At 56.5% G+C, this 16,949-nt stretch overlaps 1 protein-coding gene across 4 annotated transcripts in view; it reads right to left on the bottom strand.

The window, feature by feature from the left end:
* Nucleotides 1–2,353: 2,353 nt before the first annotated feature.
* INSRR (insulin receptor related receptor) overlaps nucleotides 2,354–16,949 on the bottom strand; it is a 38,963-nt gene continuing 24,367 nt past the window's right edge. Inside the window, exons 11-23 of one of the 4 annotated variants that reach the window (XR_008442962.1) lie at nucleotides 16,107–16,148; nucleotides 15,621–15,916; nucleotides 14,952–15,088; nucleotides 13,678–13,843; nucleotides 12,782–12,890; nucleotides 10,772–10,842; nucleotides 9,788–10,017; nucleotides 8,432–8,542; nucleotides 7,408–7,567; nucleotides 6,746–6,875; nucleotides 6,326–6,460; nucleotides 5,289–5,812; nucleotides 2,354–2,868 (exon numbers count right to left, since the gene is read on the bottom strand). Coding sequence is in view for 3 of the 4 variants with exons in the window: in XM_054011358.1 (XP_053867333.1) it covers nucleotides 5,488–5,812; nucleotides 6,326–6,460; nucleotides 6,746–6,875; nucleotides 7,408–7,567; nucleotides 8,432–8,542; nucleotides 9,788–10,017; nucleotides 10,772–10,842; nucleotides 12,782–12,890; nucleotides 13,678–13,843; nucleotides 14,952–15,088; nucleotides 15,621–15,916; nucleotides 16,107–16,148 (1,912 nt within the window). In the remaining variant the exon portion in view is untranslated. Of the gene's footprint in view, nucleotides 5,813–6,325; nucleotides 6,461–6,745; nucleotides 6,876–7,407; nucleotides 7,568–8,431; nucleotides 8,543–9,787; nucleotides 10,018–10,771; nucleotides 10,843–12,781; nucleotides 12,891–13,677; nucleotides 13,844–14,951; nucleotides 15,089–15,620; nucleotides 15,917–16,106; nucleotides 16,149–16,949 lie in introns of all 4 variants that reach the window. The other 3 variants (XM_054011359.1, XM_054011358.1, XM_054011360.1) reach the window with 3 other exon arrangements.

A 16,949-nucleotide genomic window follows, 5' to 3' on the forward strand; every position in this document is an offset into this window, starting at 1 on the left:
TGCAGCCACAAGGCGGAGCTGGTCGCCTCTTGTCCAGGAGCTGATCTCTGGGGCCAGCAGGAGGTCAGTTTAGCCCCATCTAAGCTGCTGATCAGAGGCCTGGGGATGCATCCGTTGCTGGTTCCCAGGCTGTGATCAGTCACTGCGTGTCGGTGTCTCACACACTGCTCCTTGCGGGCCAGTGGCTCCCATCTCTCTGCTCCCATCTCAGTTCCCCGCCCCACCGTACAAGGGGGGAGTCCGGCGAGGGCTGGCAAGGACTCAGAGTGGTAGACGAGGGCAGGAAGGAATCCAAGGGCTGGAGTGCCTGGCTTGCCCAGCTCTGCAAACCCAGTGGGGGCCCTAAACAGGAATATTTTGTCCCCCCCCCATCATGTCTCTTTCATCCCCTAAAAATGCTCATTGCACTAATTGCACAAACCAGAGCACCACAGTGCACGCTGCCCCACCCGTGAAAAAGTCTGTGTTAAATCAAATGAACGGTGTTCCGGAGGTAACACCAAATCACCCACACACACACCCCTGGAGCTGCTTGGGGCCTAAACAATGGCTTACTCTGTTTGTGCCAGGCCCCACCACAGCTCTCTGCCCCAACCACTAGTAGATCCCTTATCCTCCGTGTCCCTCTGGGGGTGTACCGGAGAACCGGGCTCCACCTGCCCAAGGAATTAATGCTCAGGGAGGGTGATTGGCTTGGCCGACTCCCAGGGGTTAACTTGTCAGCCACTTTAATGACCTGTCCCTTCCCCCCGCTCCCCAGCAAACTCAGCCCCCCTCCCGGCCCCATGAACCTGGCTGGCCCCAAGCCCACATGGTGGCCTTGTGTCTGGTGCCCTGGCGGGTCCTGGCTGTGTAATTTACAAGGGGGTTACTCATTAACCTCCTTGGCGGGTCCCCTCTCCAGGGCCCAGCAGGGAGCGTAGGAAGGGGCCCACCCAGGTTAATGGGGGATGACCGGTGTGGGACAAGGTGTTTAATGAATCCTGCCCTGAGGGAGCTGGGCCGGCAGTCACAAGCAGGACGTGGATCCAACAAGTATCCGAGGAGGAAAGGGACAGTGGGATCAGACGGCTGCTGGTTTGGATCCAGGCTCAGGAAGTAACGACCAGGGGTCTCCAAGTTGGTGGCTGTGTAGGGGCCCCTGCATGAAATGAGTTTGGTGAGGTCTCAGCCTAGTTTCTGTGTCTGCATCACAACCACTGGCCCATCAGCAGAGAAGGTTAGGGTGGGATGAGTCCCTTCCAGGTGCGGCGAGGCACGTGGCAAGGGGGACTGTATGAGGGGCAAGTTCTCGGGGCTCTGGGGAGAAGCAGAGCTGCCATGGGCCAGGTGCCTCCGCTTGGCTAGGTGAGTCACTGCCCCCAGGCAGTGTGCCTCAGTTTCCCCAGCTGTCAGACACCAACAGGGGCTGGGGGTTAGCCGGCACTGCTGAAAGCTCATCCGGAGGTGACGATGATTTAGGGTTTCCATGTGCTGACTGACAAGCGATAGGGGGCAGGGGGGCCGTGAGTCACAATGGACACTCGCTGTAATGCCCTGCTGTGGTTTGGGCAGGGAAAATGGAATTAAGGGCGGCTGGGCCCGATGTAGCGCTGCAGCTGGACTGAGCCCCTCTTTACAGGCCCCAGATTTTCAATCCCCTCCCCTTGCGTTCGCTGGAGCCCAGCGCGGCCGTGAGAGAGGCTCCGGGGGGAACCTGCCCCTGGCCGAGCAGCATGGGAACCGTTACACCTGCCAGGAGCCCAGGCACAGGGCGGGCTCTGGCTTTTTTGCCGCCCCAGGCAAAAAAGCCTCCCGCCGCCCCCCTCCCCCCAGTGCAGCAGGGGAGGGCACAGAGCCCGGCCGTGGGCCTGCTCTCCCCGACCGTCCAGAGTGCCGGGAGGAGGGCGGAGAGCCTGGCTGGGGCTCCGCTCTCCCTGGCGGCCAGAGTGCCGGGGGAGGGCGGCGAGCCTGCCGCGGCCCCGCTCTCGGGCTGGAGCGCCGCGCTGTGCCGCCCCCCTCCAGGTGCCGCCCCAAGCACATGCTTGGTGGGCTGGTGCCTGGAGCCGGCCCTGGTGGCGGGATGGGGAGAGGGGGGCAATTTCCACACAAAACAAAAAAGGAATTCCATTTTCTACAGACCATTTGGTTGCCGAAACACTAGAAAAGTTTCCAGGTTGCTGATGAGAAGCAGAAATTCACTTTTTCCACTAAAAAATAAATAAATCAGGTTTGTCAAAAACCCGATTTTGCCCTCCACACATAGCTTTGACAGAACGTTGTCAACAGACCCTCATTCGAGCCCTGTTGGCAGGAACCGAGATGCCACCAATGACACACACATACTCGCTAGCAATGACTAATAGAAAACATGGAGCTTTATGACCTCCTTTATTTGTACTTCTCTGTGCAGTCACTGAAGCTGGCTTCTCCGAAGTCCCTTGTAGAAACCAGCTCCAACAAATAACACACAAAACATGTTGTGACCACTGCGTTTGCAGGTGTGTGTCACTGAGAACATGGCTTGGTCCAGAGCGTAAAGGTTTTAAGCAGTGCGGCCAAGTGGACGGAGCACTGGACAGAGGGCAGGAGATCAGGGCTCAATTCCTGGCTCTGCTGGGTGACCATTGGCAAGGCACGTCCCCTCTCTGTGCCTCAGTTTCCCTATCTGTGCAATGGGGATAATGATACTGCCCCCCTTTGTAAAGAGCTTTGAGATCTACTGATGAAAAGGGCTAGGGAGATGTTCGGAGTTTCATAACCTCTCGGCTTCAAATCTTCACCAGACCAATCCTGCTTTCGCTCCAGCTCCGGCTGGGGCTTTTCCGCTCCCAGCCACGTTACCCCAGCACAGTTTTAAAGCCTTCCAGTTTCTTCTTTTTCCTTTCCCTCCAAAAAACAAAAAGAGAAAAAAAATCACCTTCGTACTTTTTTTTTTTTAAATCATTAAAACTCTGTCCTCGCAGATCTCCCGCCGGGGATCTGAAAGAGGGTGATGGAACAGAGTTTATTCAGGAACAGGGAGCACTGTGGAGGAAGGCTCTGTCATTAACAAACACTTTCATAGCATGAAATACAATGGCTGGAGAAGCCTCAAACTTCTCAGCAGTGAAGTTTTCATGGCAAAATGAGTGTCCAACTTCCCAGCCCTGTGGCACAACATCCCCACTTCATGAGTTCAGACAGCATGAGGGAGGCCCCAAAAATCCTGAGACTGGCTTGGGAATCATGAGATTTTTTTTTAAATCAACCTTGGGTTCTTTTTCTTTGCCATTTGCTTTCTTGCTTTGGGAGTCAAGTTTCCAAGATTTTCTTCACAACCACGAGAGACAGCAACTTCTTTTTAAAAAAAATTAAACCTGAGAGTCTCACATCATCACATGACTCCAGCAGCTGGGGCTTTAGGAGAAACACCAAATCTCATAGGACTCATGCTGAAACCAGGAATGATATTGCCGGTGCCCCTTGCAAAGCCCAGGGGAACAGAGCCCCAATTACCTCGGACAGGTAAGTAGCCAGCCAGGACAAGGTGCCGAGTTTGCATCTCCTTGATACAAAAAAGATGTCAAGGCGTGTAGAGGGAGCTTGGTGAAAAGCAACAGACACCTAAGGGCTGGTGAGACAGGTTATGCGGCGGGAGGTTAGGGGAACGAAGGACTTGAGCATCTGAAACTCAAGGGTTAGTCCTCCCAGCCATCCCACAGGCAAAACTCCCGCGGAGCTGGTAGGGGTGACTTCCAGAAACCAAGCACAAGGATTGGACAAGGAGGGAGAGGAATTGCTTCGCACTAGGTGCTCCAAGGGGTCTTTCCCTTTCCATCCTTAAAGTCTCTGCACCACCGGCCTCCAAGGGGAAAGTACTCAGCGGGACTGGGAAGATCTTACCCCTCATCGGCAGTCTGGAGAGGAAAAATTTTCCCGAGCCGTCTAAATTGCCCTTAGATTGTCCACTTCGGAGGGCAGGGACCATCTTTTTTGGTGTTTGTACAGCACCTAGCACCGTGGGGTCCTGGGCTGCGCCTGGGGCTCCCAGGGGCCACTCACAACAGATAATAAATAATAACGTCTGGAGGCTTTCAGCCCTTCTGCCTGCCGACCCCCATCGGCCCAGAGGACAATGCTACACTGCTGCCCGTGCAGATCCCTATCTCTGGGAGCCAGCAGCTACTGACATTCCCTAGAGCTTGGCTGCAACGTAACCTGTCCCGAGGTGGGTTTTAGAAAGAGACCTCGGGATGAGACAGAGTTGCCTCCAACCCACATCTAGGACCAGCCTGGAGAACGAACGTGCGTCCTTGGGAGCCAGAAGATGCAACTTCTCCTTCCCTGGCAAAAAGGGAGGAGGGATTCGACAGCAAACAGGTCACTGTTGGGTGCCCTCCCAGCCAGTGGAAAATGCCGCGGCTGCCCTGAAGGCAACGGAGCTGCATCCGGTTACGCCAGCTGAGGTCTGGATCGGTGTGTGCGTCCCGGGGGCTGGAAGCATCGTTAGTGTCTGAGCATGCCAGTCCGCACAGCCTCAGCCTTGCCCAAGTCTCAGAGATCCACCTCCAGCCATTGCCCGCTCTGAGCCGGAGGCCGTCGCTCCCAGCAGCTCCCAGCCATCGAGCTGGTAAAGACCTGGAGCGCCCAGTGGCACACCCTCCAGCTGGAACTGTCGAGTTCAGCGGGGCACTGACGATTCCACCCAGCAAAGGATCTGTCTGTGCCTTGTCCGGAAGGGGAAAAACATCCCAAAGTGCCTTCAACATCCCTCCACAAACAACTCAAATGAGAACCAAGAGAAAAAAAACACAGGGCAAGAGGTGAGGGTCCCCCTCTCCCCCCGCACGACCCTCCCCCCCACAGGAGCAGCCGCTCGCCTGCATTTCCCACCAAAGGGGAAAAGACCCCTGTGTCCAGGGAACAGCCCAGCCCTCCGCTGTCCGGGCCCAAAGAAGTGGGACGTTGTTTTCTAGCCAAGGAGCTGTCACAGTACATTGCTCGTCCCAATGGCTTTGCCCGTCAGCGACAGGAGTGTCCGTTTTAGGCATCTGTCACCCCGCGCCACACCTCGAAAACGGCACTGACAGAGCGGGCTCTGTGTTCGCGGAAGCGCCCCGGGTTTCCCCTTTGCCCAGACACGCTCTGCTGCAATTCAAAGGCCAAGTCACCATCTCCCCCAAATCGTTAATCAGCGTCTCGCTCTGCCGCCCCTCTCAAAGCCTGCGAGAAGCCCTGGCACCCAGGAGGCAGGGGACCTGAAGGGACTCGTAGGGTGCAGCTGGGGGCCTTTCCCCCGCCAGGAGGGATGAAAACCAGCTGCTTACGTGGCTCAGATCCAATCCCAGTGCCGCGATGAGTGGAAGGGGTGTCAATGTGGGGATCCCTGGGAATCTGGACCTATAGGGAGGTCAGTGACGGAACCAGATGATCCATTGCAGGGTCCTCATGGAACAGATAATAGCTACGGGGTCTTCTTTGCAACGAAGGCTTTGGAAGCAGCCGTGGCCGGGAGCTCCCCAGCTCTCAGAGGTACGGTGCCCCATTCAAGTGACAGCAGTTCCTGGGATAGCTCAGGTCTTTCTGTGGGGCGACGGCAGGCCCGGGGCTGCCGTTGGTGGCAAGGGGGAGGCGCAGGGCAGCCAGGGCGGTGGGCGGCTCCTCCTCCAGCAGGTTGTCCGTCTCCACGTCTGAGGGCTCGCAGGAGCCCCGGCGCTTGTTCTCGGCGCTGTAGAAGAAGGAGAGGTTGCGGAAGCTGGGGTCCATGTCGTCCTTGATGCTCTCCAGTAGCTGGGTGAAGCTGGGGCGCTGGCGGGGGTTCTGCTGCCAGCACCAGCTCATCAGCTCGTGGCTGGGGGGAGGGAGAGAGGAGACAGACGGGTTTCAATCGGATCCAGCCAGCCGGAGGATCAGTCCTTCCTCGCCCAGCATTCCAGCCGGGGACAGGAACCCGACTTAATGCCCTAGGGGCTGAGGGTATCCGTCCCTAGGATAGTCCCCACGCACTGCCCTGCCCTGCCCAAGTCCCCTGCAGGAGTGCCCCAGGGCCAGGCCTGTCTCCCATTCTCCACTGAGCAGGGCGAAAGCCGATGGAGGCCCACAACTCTGTTCTCTCCCAGCTTTAGGTCTTATTTAGAGACTCCTGGGAAGGTCACCGTCTAGGCCCGTGGTGATGGTGATGGGCACTATTCACACGAGCTGGCCACCGGCGTTAGACCCAGGCAGAGTGGAACGATGACTGGACCCAGTCCTTACACTTAAAGCCCAGGATAGGACGGGCAGGGGACACAGACGCATCCAAGGAGGGGCTTTTCCCAGGACTCCTACCCCAGGCAGGGAGCTCAGGGGCACGGGAACAACTTACAGTTTCTCCGGGCAGTTCTCAGGCCTTTCCAGGATGCCATTGTCCATCACAAAGCGAAGCACCTGCTCGTTGGACAAGCCCTGGTAGGGCTGCTCGGCCAGCGTGGCGATCTCCCAGAGCACCACCCCAAACGACCTGCCGGGACACAGGGACAGATTGGATCAGCCTCCTGCCTCCCCCGTGAGAGCCGCGGCAACAGCGTACCCATCGAGGCGTGGTTCCCCCACCCTCACCAGAAATCACCAAACCAGAGCCCTCATATGCCGGTCACATCATTGTTATGTCCCACTCAGCATTGCTCAGGCAGCCAGGTTCATTATGAGAGGATCCCATCTTCCTCCGCTGCATCAAGTACTGTCTGCTGTTGGGAGCGGGATACTGGACAGGCCAGATCACTCCCGATGGTCCTCGAACACCTACCAGACGTCAGAGTGGGTGTTGAAGATCCCGTCCTTCAGGGCTTCCGGGGACATCCAGCGGACAGGAAGCAGCCCCTTGCCACCTTTCCGGTAATAATCCGTCTCGTAGATGTCTCTGGTCATGCCGAAATCTTTCGGGGAAGAAGGAGCCAAGGAGAAAAGGGGTCACTCACAAGGACCATCTGTCCCAGCTGAGCTCTCTGGTAGTAACACTGGCGTCTACACGGCGCCTTCCACCCCTGTGGCACGAGGAGGCAGGGAACTGACACCCCAAACCTGCTCCGTTTTGGGGCTTGCCCAAGGTCGCTTGCCAGGTCAGCCGTCACGCTAGGAAAGGAAGCCAAGAGTCCGGGCTCCTTGTCCTGTGTGCTAAGCACCAGAAAAAGCTTTGCCTTCTATGCACAGAGGAGAAAACAACTCAGGGGCTGATGCTTAGAAATCCGGAGTGTTCACGCACATCTCCAGTGGCCCGAGGCAGAGATGGCCTGACTCCAAGAGGTCCGGAGGCTTAACCTGGGACTGGCCCGAACTCTCCAAGCCTTTTGGGCCAGCAAAATTTACACACAACGTCCACATGCAGAGGAGTGGATAAAGTGAGGGGCTGACCCTGCAAGGGGCTGATAGAGCCCAGGCCAGCCCGGGACTGAGATGTCCATCACCCACCTCCAATCTTCACCGTGAAGTCCTCCGACACCATGCAGTTGCGGGCGGCGAGGTCCCGGTGCACAAATTTCTTGGCGTTGAGGTAGGCCATGCCGTCGGCGATCTCCCCTGCCATCTGGATCATGTCCTTGAGTGACGGTGGGGGCAGGCCAGGGTTGTTCTGAGTGACACATCAAAATGGAGGGGGATGAAGGGCATGTGGCTACCAAGGGGCAGGCCCAGGGGTGGGTATGCAAGTCCCTCCATCAACATCCGTGGACAATTTTTGTGGAAGGAGCCGCAGGACCAGAGTCCTGGCAGTTCCACTTCTGAATTTCATGGGCTCAGGAGACCCAAACCAGCTGGGACCTAAATTATTTTTGTATTATCTGTACTGTGGTAGTGGCAAGCAGCCAGTCATGGCCCAGGCCCCCCTGGTGTGAGGTGCTGTACAAACACAGAGCAAAGAGACGGTCCCTGCCCCAGAGAGCTTCCAATCCCCACCCCAAATGTGGGGCGTATCTTCTTCCAAGCTAATTCTAAATCACCTATGGGACTGCTAATTGGCAGCAGGGCAGATAGGGGCATAGATAGACACATCGAATGTGTAGGGTTGGATGGACAGATGGATAGCCAGAGTATATGGGGATGGATGGACAGATGGACAGACAGACAGTATAGGGATGGATGATGTCAGAGAGTTGGTGGGCCATGGAGTCCAGACGTGGCCCCTCCAGATCAGGCCTGGGGGGCTCTGACCAGTGGCAAAGTGGGGGGAACCTTCTCCTGTGGCTGTCCAGGCAGTCCCCACTCTGTGTATCCAGAGATGTCAGCCCCACCCAGCCAAACCCCCTGGGTTCCTGGAGAGCGAGCGCCTTCCGCCTGCCCTAACATTCCCTCCCCACCCATCAAGAAGCTGACTGGCCACTTTCCAGGAGAGACAGCCTGAGTTTGGGTCCCGTCTCCTCCCCCCCCCAGCCGGCTCCTGCGTTCCAGGCCCCGGGCAGCAGAACAGCAGAAGGCCCGGCCCCAGCGAGCCACCCACCTCTGCGTCCGGTCTGAGAGAGCGGAGGTAACTCTTCAAGTCCCCTCGGGTCATCAGCTCCATAATGACCAGGGCTGGCTGGCCCTGGGACACCACGCCAAGGAGACGGACCTGCGGCCAAGGCCAGACAGGAGTTAGAAAAGCAGCACCAAAGACTGGGGGGTGGCTGGGCCAGAAGGGGCTGGGGAGCCGGAAGGGCAACCAGACTAGAGGGGCCACTGATCTGATCCGGTCTGGGCAGGAGGCAAGATCTGATGCTAGCCAGATCCCTGCCCTTGTCCCGTTCAGCAGCAGACCTGATACCGAACTAGATGGCCCAAGAATCTGTTCTCAGACAGCAGCTGGTGAGATAGTGGAGTACATGGGCCCCTGGTCTGTCTTGTGGGGGAGCACCACGGATTGGATAGACCATTGGGCTGTCTTGTGGGGCAGGACCCCCATTGGATGGACGACTGCTTTGTTCCACAAGGACAAGGGTCAGGATAGCAAACTAAATGGTTTGGCCTGATATATCAGCAATAAGGCAGCAGAGGAGATGGCCCATTGATCTGGTCGGACATGGCAAACAAACATTAGCACCAACAAAGCTCCCAGAAGGAAAGTGATGGTGTCTGACTGGGATGGGAGCTAAATGGGAGTGTAGAATTGGTGGAAAATATTCCAGAGGCAAGAGAAAATGGCTTTTTTGTTTAAACAGAAAATTCTGCAGGAAAATGTCTATTTTCAATTAGATTTTTCAGGTTTTCATTTTAAAAAAAAAAACCTTGAAAATCATAAATTTTCCTGTTTTCAGCTGAAACTTTTCAGTTTGGGGCTTTTTGATGAAAACCTAAAAAAAAAAAGAAAAAAAATCAAGAAAATCTTCAACCAAAACTGTTTCATTTGAGTCAACATTTTTCACAGGGGGAAAAAAATATTTCTCACCCAGCTCTCTCACATTAAGTTAAAATGGGCTGGTCCAAATTTTTCAAATTTCATGTAAACATTTTGCTTGAAAATTTGAATTTTGAGGGGGAAGACGTGAGACAACATTTCAGGGAATTCCCCCGTATTTCAAGGAGCTGGTCAAAATTTTTTCCAAGATTTCAAAATGTTACATTTTGATGAAAGAAAAACAAAAACCAACAGGGAAAAGGCCCAAAAAAATGGTCACAATATTTTTAATGAATAGATTCCATTCTGATCAGTTTATCTGATCTCCTGCTTAGCACAGGCAGAGAATATCACCCAGTGATTCCTACACCAAGCCCATAGCTTGTGGCTGAACTAACGCATGTCCTGAGACAGAAACTCTACCACGACCAGCCCTTGTTAGAATCCATCCCCCTGTCCCCTCCCCACCGGATCCACACATACCACGTGGTGACACTTAAACGCCTTCATGACCGAGGCCTCGTTCAGGAACTCAATCCGCTCCCTCATGGTGGCCAGCTCGTTGACGGTCTTCAAGGCCACCTTCGTCTCCTCGTCCTCTTTCTCAATGCCCTGGGCGATCCCTTCGTAGACCATCCCAAAGGATCCCTGCCCCAGCTCCCGGATCACCGTGATCTTATCCCGCGACACCTCCCACTCATCCGGGATGTACACTGACAAGGAAGACACAGGCCAGGATTATGCCGATGCTACCGCAGGGTGCTTCGTGGCTCCCTCTAGTGGCTGAGCCACAAAAGAAAATCAAAGTCTACTACTGCTACCAGCTGAGGGAGCTGCTGCTTTAGCTCGAGCTGTTAGTACTGCAGGTTCCATCCTGGCTGGGACCCACAGTGTGGGGTTTTGCTTCACGGGCCAAGCTAATGGGCACGGGGATGGGATTAACCCTTTAGGTGACTCCGAGACAAGACAAATGGCTGGTGTTTAAAAGGCTACAGTCACGTGCCCCCGGGAACCCTACATGCACAACTACCCATCCACGTGACCCGCTGTGGGACTGACTCACTGACAACCTGATCCTGGCCACCCGCAGCTGCCACCGAACTGGCTGGGAGCAGCAAGTGCTCAGCACCTCTGTGGAGCGGACTCGTTACAGCCTGGCTCTGTCTACTCCAAGGATGCACCCAAGTGCAGGATTGGCGCCAAAGACGCAGCCCCAGAGGCCTTCACAATAAGACTCTTATCTTGAGCGGAGAGATTAAGCACGGCGCAGGGGTCCAGTGGTTCGAACACAGCACGGGCAGCGCTGACACAAACTGCCTGTGCGACCCTATTCTTTTCTGTGCCTCAATTTCCCCCATCCATAAAGTGGTAATATCACTTAGCGGCCCCTCGACGCTGGAACCAGCAATGGCTATTTCCTGGAAGTTGCCCACGTCCCAGCCCCTCTCTGGAGAGCGCCATACGTACTGTCCGAGGTGCTGAAGTATTCCGGATTGACCGAAGCATAAAGTGTGCCGCTCGGGTATCCGTCATTGTTCCTAAGACGGGGGGAAAGCAGGACAAAAATAAGTGCCTCGCTCCGACAACGTCCAGCGAGGGCAGCAAGTCATTCCAAGCCAGGCAAGCTCCTGGAGCATTCCCCAGGGCAACGGGCGCCTGCCATAACTCATCCATGTCCCAAGCCCCTGCAGCTCTGCTCCTCTCAAGATACGGCCCAGGACTAGCAATTCTGGAGTTACTGTTCTCAGCGGATGTGCACGAGGGGCCGATTCTCCATTGCTCCGCGCCTGGCATGGTCATTTACCCCAGGGCAGTGATGGTATACAGCCAAATGACTGCACAAGGGGGATTTGGTCCTTCCAGGCATCAGAAGGCCCCGTTCAGGAGGCAAGGAACCCCAGCAGGGGCTGAGCCTGTGTTCCAACAGGACTGAACTTTGGAGCAGTTTGTAAAACGCCCCTGCAAGTTCAGAAGGGGAAGTTGCAGCTACTGGGGAAAATGCAAACACTGAAAATTCAAATCCAGTCAAAATGCAACCAGACGATCCCAATTCTCATTCACACCAAGGACCCTGCCCGCCCCGTTCTAGTAGCACACACGGCTCTGGAAGCAGGAGTCGGTGATACTTGACACCCCTTTCACACTGCCCGGGCCTTTGTGTAGATAAGAATCAGGACCAAAGACAGGAAGGGATCTGGCCCCTTTGAGCTACATAGAGATCCAGGGCCATCAAAATACACACCCGGATCTCAGCTCTCCCATTCACATGCAGAGATGCTTTTGGTTTGCAACACAAGCATGGAGCAACCTGGTCTATTCAACCCAGACTGCCGTCCACTCCTACCAGCCGTGGCAGGGGCCATGCCAGCTGTGTCTGGATGGCTGAGGGTTCCTCTGAATCTGTGGGGTGGTTATTTTCTGAAAACTGATGCGATCTAAGGCTCACAGCTGGTGTTTTCCTGTTCTGACTCGGGCAAGCAAATAAAGTCGAGGGAGGCGGCGCCCTATCTGGGCTGGGATCTGAGAGTTGCTGTCACGTACTCCCAGGCCATGGGTGTATGAAAGATTTGGAGGGGGGGAATCAGTGCTGGTCACCTCTGCAGAGGGCAGGTGGGGAAAGGGGGGGAAGTGAAAGCCAATGATTGCAAACAGGGTCCTTTAATTCTGGTTCCTCCGTCTGCTGCCATCCCCCACAATTCCCCTCACACACACACCCCAAAAACCCCATGTCTTTTAAGCAAATTGACCTCATCTGTAAAGAGCCATTGTTATTTAGTGAATACACACAACATACCAGGCTGAATTACTAGATACACGGCTGGTCTGGTTGGGTTCTGGCAGCTTTTGGAGCACAGAATACAGCCTGTTTCCCAGGCACATTCCTAGACATGACCGTAAGGTTTTCAAACACTGGGGGCCTGGAATCTCAGTGCCTCCGGTTCTGCACTTGGGCAGGGGGATGAAGGTGTGTGTGGGGGTCCCGTTTGCTCTTCCCGTATTCCAGGGAATGGAACATCTCCCCCTAGACAGCTCAAGACACCTCACTGCAGGCAGCTGTGCAGAAAGCCAGCATGTATTCACCACACGCTAGAAACAGAGCCTCAGGTCTTGCCTGGTGCCTCCGTCTGGAGGCCCAGCCCAGCAGGAGATGGGGGTAGAGGTGGCTTTGCGCCCCCTGAATCCTGAGCTGGCCCGGGGGACTCAGGGTCTGCCCTAAATACAAAGGAGCGTCCCACAGCTGGAGTGCAGCCCCATCCAGCCCTGTACCGGGAGGGAGAGGGGACGACACTGGGTGGGGGAATCTCTCCTGGCTGGGTCCAGGCTCCTTTGCGTTGCTCCTCCACGGGGCTTAGAACCTGGGAAGTGGCAACAGGCAATGGGATTCCATAGCCAGGTCCCGGAGGTGACCGGCTCCAAGCCCAGAGCCAGTGGTTCCCACGCTCCCAGCCTTCCCCTGAGCCAAGCGGCGTTACCTACCTTCTCTTATAGTAGAAGAAGACAAAGACCACCAGGCAGGTGATCACCACCATGAGGACAATGGGCATGACGGTCAGCAGCACGTAGAAGCCGCCAGACTCCTCCTCGGCTGCATGGGGGAGAAAGGGGGGGGGAATAGACAGGCCCGTCACTGAGATGCTAGCAGCAGAGCTACCCCTCTCCTGCTGGGATGTGGGCATAGAGAGCATGGCCCCGGTGGGCCCTCTCCTATGCTAGTGGCACCATAACTGGTGTGGAGAAAGTAAATCAAGAAGTGTTATTTATTCCTTCTCCTAACCCAAGAACTCGGGGTCACCCAATGAAATGAATAGGCGGCAGGTTTAAAAACAAACAGAAGGAAGTATTTCTTCTCCCAACGCACAGTCAACCTGTGGAACTCCTTGCCAGAGGATGTTGTGAAGGCCAAGACTAGAACAGGGTTCCAAAAAGAACTAGATCAGTTCATGGAGGATAGGTGCATCAATGGCTATTAGCCAGGATGGGCAGGGATGGTGTCCCTAGCCTCTGTTTGCCAGAAGCTGGGAATGTGCGACAGGGGATGGGTCACTGGATGATTCCCTGTTCTGTTCATTCCCTCTGGGGCACCTGGCACTGGCCACTGTTGGTAGACAGGATACTGGGCTAGATGGACCTTTGGTCTGACCCAGTACGGCCGTTCTTATGTTCTTAATCCACTTCTGACGGGAAGGAACTGTGGTCTCCCAAGCCAGCAGGCCCACCCCTGCCCCTGGGACAGCAGAGTCTAGGGAGAGGAGTAGCCAGCAATTTCCCCCCCCCAACCCCAGCTCCGCTCTGCACCGCTCCCCATTGGGAGCTCCCTCCCCAGCCAGCCCCCTGCTGGGGAGAGCTGGAACTGCAACACCCCAGATACGTACCCGGGCCAAGGATGTAAAATTTGATGAGTCCAGTCCACGACCCGTTCCCGGCCAGCGAGGTGGCCCGGACCTTGGCAGAGTAATTCCCCGGCTGCAGGAGGGCGAGGTGGACACCCCCGTATTTGGCGTAGCGGTGGCGAGACACACACACCACGGTGGTGACCTCCTGGGACGGGGAGAGAGAGACACGGATGTTCCCGCGGACTTGGGGCCAGTCGCCGTGACATCTGTGCTGAATAGGCCCTGGGTTTATTTTGGGGTGTTTTACAGTAGCACCTAGAGCAGGGCCTGGGTGTGCAGCTCAGACACACCGTGCAAGCCAGGGCCTGCCTCTGAGAACTCACGGGCTGAAAAGAAACCCGTTGGGAGGAGAGGGAGAAAACTCAGGGAGAGCGAGGGACTTGTACAAGGGTAGAAAGGAAAGAACTCAGGTGTCCTGAGCCCCACACAGGGTTTAAGTATTCAATGAGTGCCTTGTATTAAAAAGGCAAATGGTTCTGTACTCCTGTCTGTAACTCCACTGGGAAGGGGGCCCACAGCCCCCCAGGAAGGGAGAGGCGTGGGGGTGAGCTCGGGTGAGCTGGTTAGACTGCGCCTAGGATCTTTGATGGCGTTAACGTTTGCTTTCTAATGCTTCCCCCCTTACGGGTAAACGCGCTTGCTCAGAAAGGGCAGGTGGCAGCCGACGAGGACGCCGGGTACTGTGCGTGAGGAGACACGTGGAGCAGGCTGTCTCCAGCCATCTGTCTCTTGCGGGCGAGATCACAGGGACTCCGCAGCCTGGAAATGACCCACTCAGGAGGGAGAGAGACGTGGGTCTCCAGCCGAGAGAGGCCACGGCTGAGGAGCTGGGAGCCTGAAGTGGGAGCCCTTGCTGGACCACAGAGGGGCCAGGCAAGTGGAGTTGCCCTGAATGGAACCCAGGTGTCCTGAACCCCCACTGAGGGCCTTGTCCACTACCCCACACTGCCCTTCTCTACTGAGACCACCCAGCACACTCCAGCGACATAGCCGCTAGCCAGCGGATGGGCTGGAACAGAGCCCAGGCACCGGCTGCCAGCTTAGCCAATCCCAGAGCACAAACCAGGGACCCCCAGAGCTCAAACCGGGGACCCCCAGATCTGACTGCATGGGAGCAGCACCCACAGCAGGCCGTGGCGGAGACAGGAACATGCATGAATGCTGGTGTGGGCGGGGTCTCCTATCCTTGGGCAGGGCAGGCAGGTGCCATGGGCCAAGCGGGCTCGGGGGGCAGGGGGGACGGGTCTCGTTACCTCGTTTTCCCGGCTGTACTTGATCTCGTATTTGAGGATGAGCCCATTGGGGTTCTTGGGTTCCTCCCAGCGCAGCAGGACGCTGTTCTTGCTGGCCGGCTCCCAGGTGACGTTGCCGGGGATGTTATCCGCTTCCACTAGAGAGGCAAAGCAGGAGAGGCCGAGAGGTTCGCTCAGCGCGGGGAGCAGCGTGGGGTGGGGGGATCTGAGCGCTGCAGCGTGGCGGATCCCCAGTGCAGCTCGGCCCCCAGGGCCATCAGCCCTGGCCCCCCACCTCGCCACCAAACCCACCAGAACGAGGAAGAGAAAAGCAAAGACCTGCCAGTTCACCCCCGCAGGGGCCCGCAGCAGGTGGGGAGCGGAGGGGCTGGACCAGGCTGAAATGTACTAGCCCAGAAACACGCTGCTTTATGCCCTGCCGTCCGACCCACGGCTCCCCCTCCACCTCAGCCCTGGGCCAGACTTGAGATCAGGCTGGTGGATCCGAACTGCGATCCCCAGGGGTTCAGGGTTGAGACCAGGAAACTCATTGAGCTGGAGGTATCCTGGAAGCCTGGCTCTGAAGCAAGTGTCCAGAGAGGGGAGTGGGCCATGCCTTGCTCTGTCTTAGCCCCCGCTAGCACAAGATGGAGGGTTCCCATGTCCCCCCTCCTCGGGGCCAGTACGTACCCTCAGGCATAGTCCGGGCAAAGACAAAGGTGGCCGCACTGCAGCCCACGGTGTGGGCGGCGTGGTTGCAGGCGTGGATGTCGATGCGGTACTCGGTGAAGTGGCGCAGCTGGGAAATGACCGTCCGGTCCCGCACCACTTTGTCCTCAAAGATCCGGAAATCCGTTTGGGCTTTGGGGGCAGCGCCTGTTAGGTTCAGGGAGGGCGGTTTCCCTGGGAGCTCCAGAGAGGAGGTGTTGGAGAGCGGGTGGCCAGAGCTGGTCAGAGCCAAGATGTCTCTGCGCCTTTTCCGAGTCCTGCGGGAGAGAAGTGGGGAGTGGTGTCTAGTGGTTAGAGCAGGGAGGAAGGACTATCCATGGCTCTGGGGTGGAGTGGGCACCAGTGAGTTAGAGCAGCGGGGGCTGGGAGTCAGGACTCCTGGGTTCTCTTCACAGCTGTTCTTAACCCTATCCTCTGTGTGTCAATGGTGTATTGAGCCTCACTTACCTCTGAGGGTTCTTTTTGACAGACGTCACCTTCCAAGGGGGTCTGAAAAGACACAAACGAAAGGGGACTAGTTAGCGGATTATCGTGGACCGTGCCGAACCCCAGAGTCAGGAATGGCAGGGACCCCAGAGGCAAAGGAGTAACTCTCTCTGGCTGGCCAAAACCCTAGACCTAAAAATCAGAGTGCCAGGAAATTACTCTTAACAAACAGGTCAAATTTACCTGGTGTGGAATTTCGCTGCAAACCCCACCCTTGGGCTAGGGTCAGCACAGAGCTCAGCTAAACCTCATCCCCAGGTGCCCCCGTCCTGTCCATAATCATCCACATTTTATACATGGGAAACGGAGACACAGAGAGGCAAAAAGACTGGCCCCAGGTCACAATGCAAGTTTGTGCCAGGGCTATAGCAAGGATAGAACCCAAGAGTCCTGGCTCCCAGCACCTCTGCTCCAGCCGCTGGATGGCACTCCCTTCCAGAGCTAGGGAGAGAACCCAGGAGTCCTGAATGCTCCACCGGACACCACTCCTCCCCCAGAGACAGGAGTAGATCCCAGAAATCCCCTGCTCTAATCAACAGCCCACACTTCCCTTCCCGTCCCTGTCTTTCCAGGCAAGATTGGGTAGTGGTCCCCCACACCCCAACTAAGCCACCCGCCCCCGGGCCATGTGGATGATGATGGAGCTGCTGCAATGGGTCAGCAGTCCCCCTTGTTCCTGAAACCTAACTAAGCCTTACCCAGCAGCATCTGGAGATGAGATGGAGTGGAGAAGCTGGGCAGGGAATCCCCCACCTCTGGCTGAGCCATCCTCCTGGTCGGTGGCTATGAAGACGGCACTGCAGG

This window comes from Malaclemys terrapin, chromosome 21 (assembly GCF_027887155.1).
Source record: "Malaclemys terrapin pileata isolate rMalTer1 chromosome 21, rMalTer1.hap1, whole genome shotgun sequence".
NCBI lineage: Eukaryota > Metazoa > Chordata > Testudines > Emydidae > Malaclemys > Malaclemys terrapin.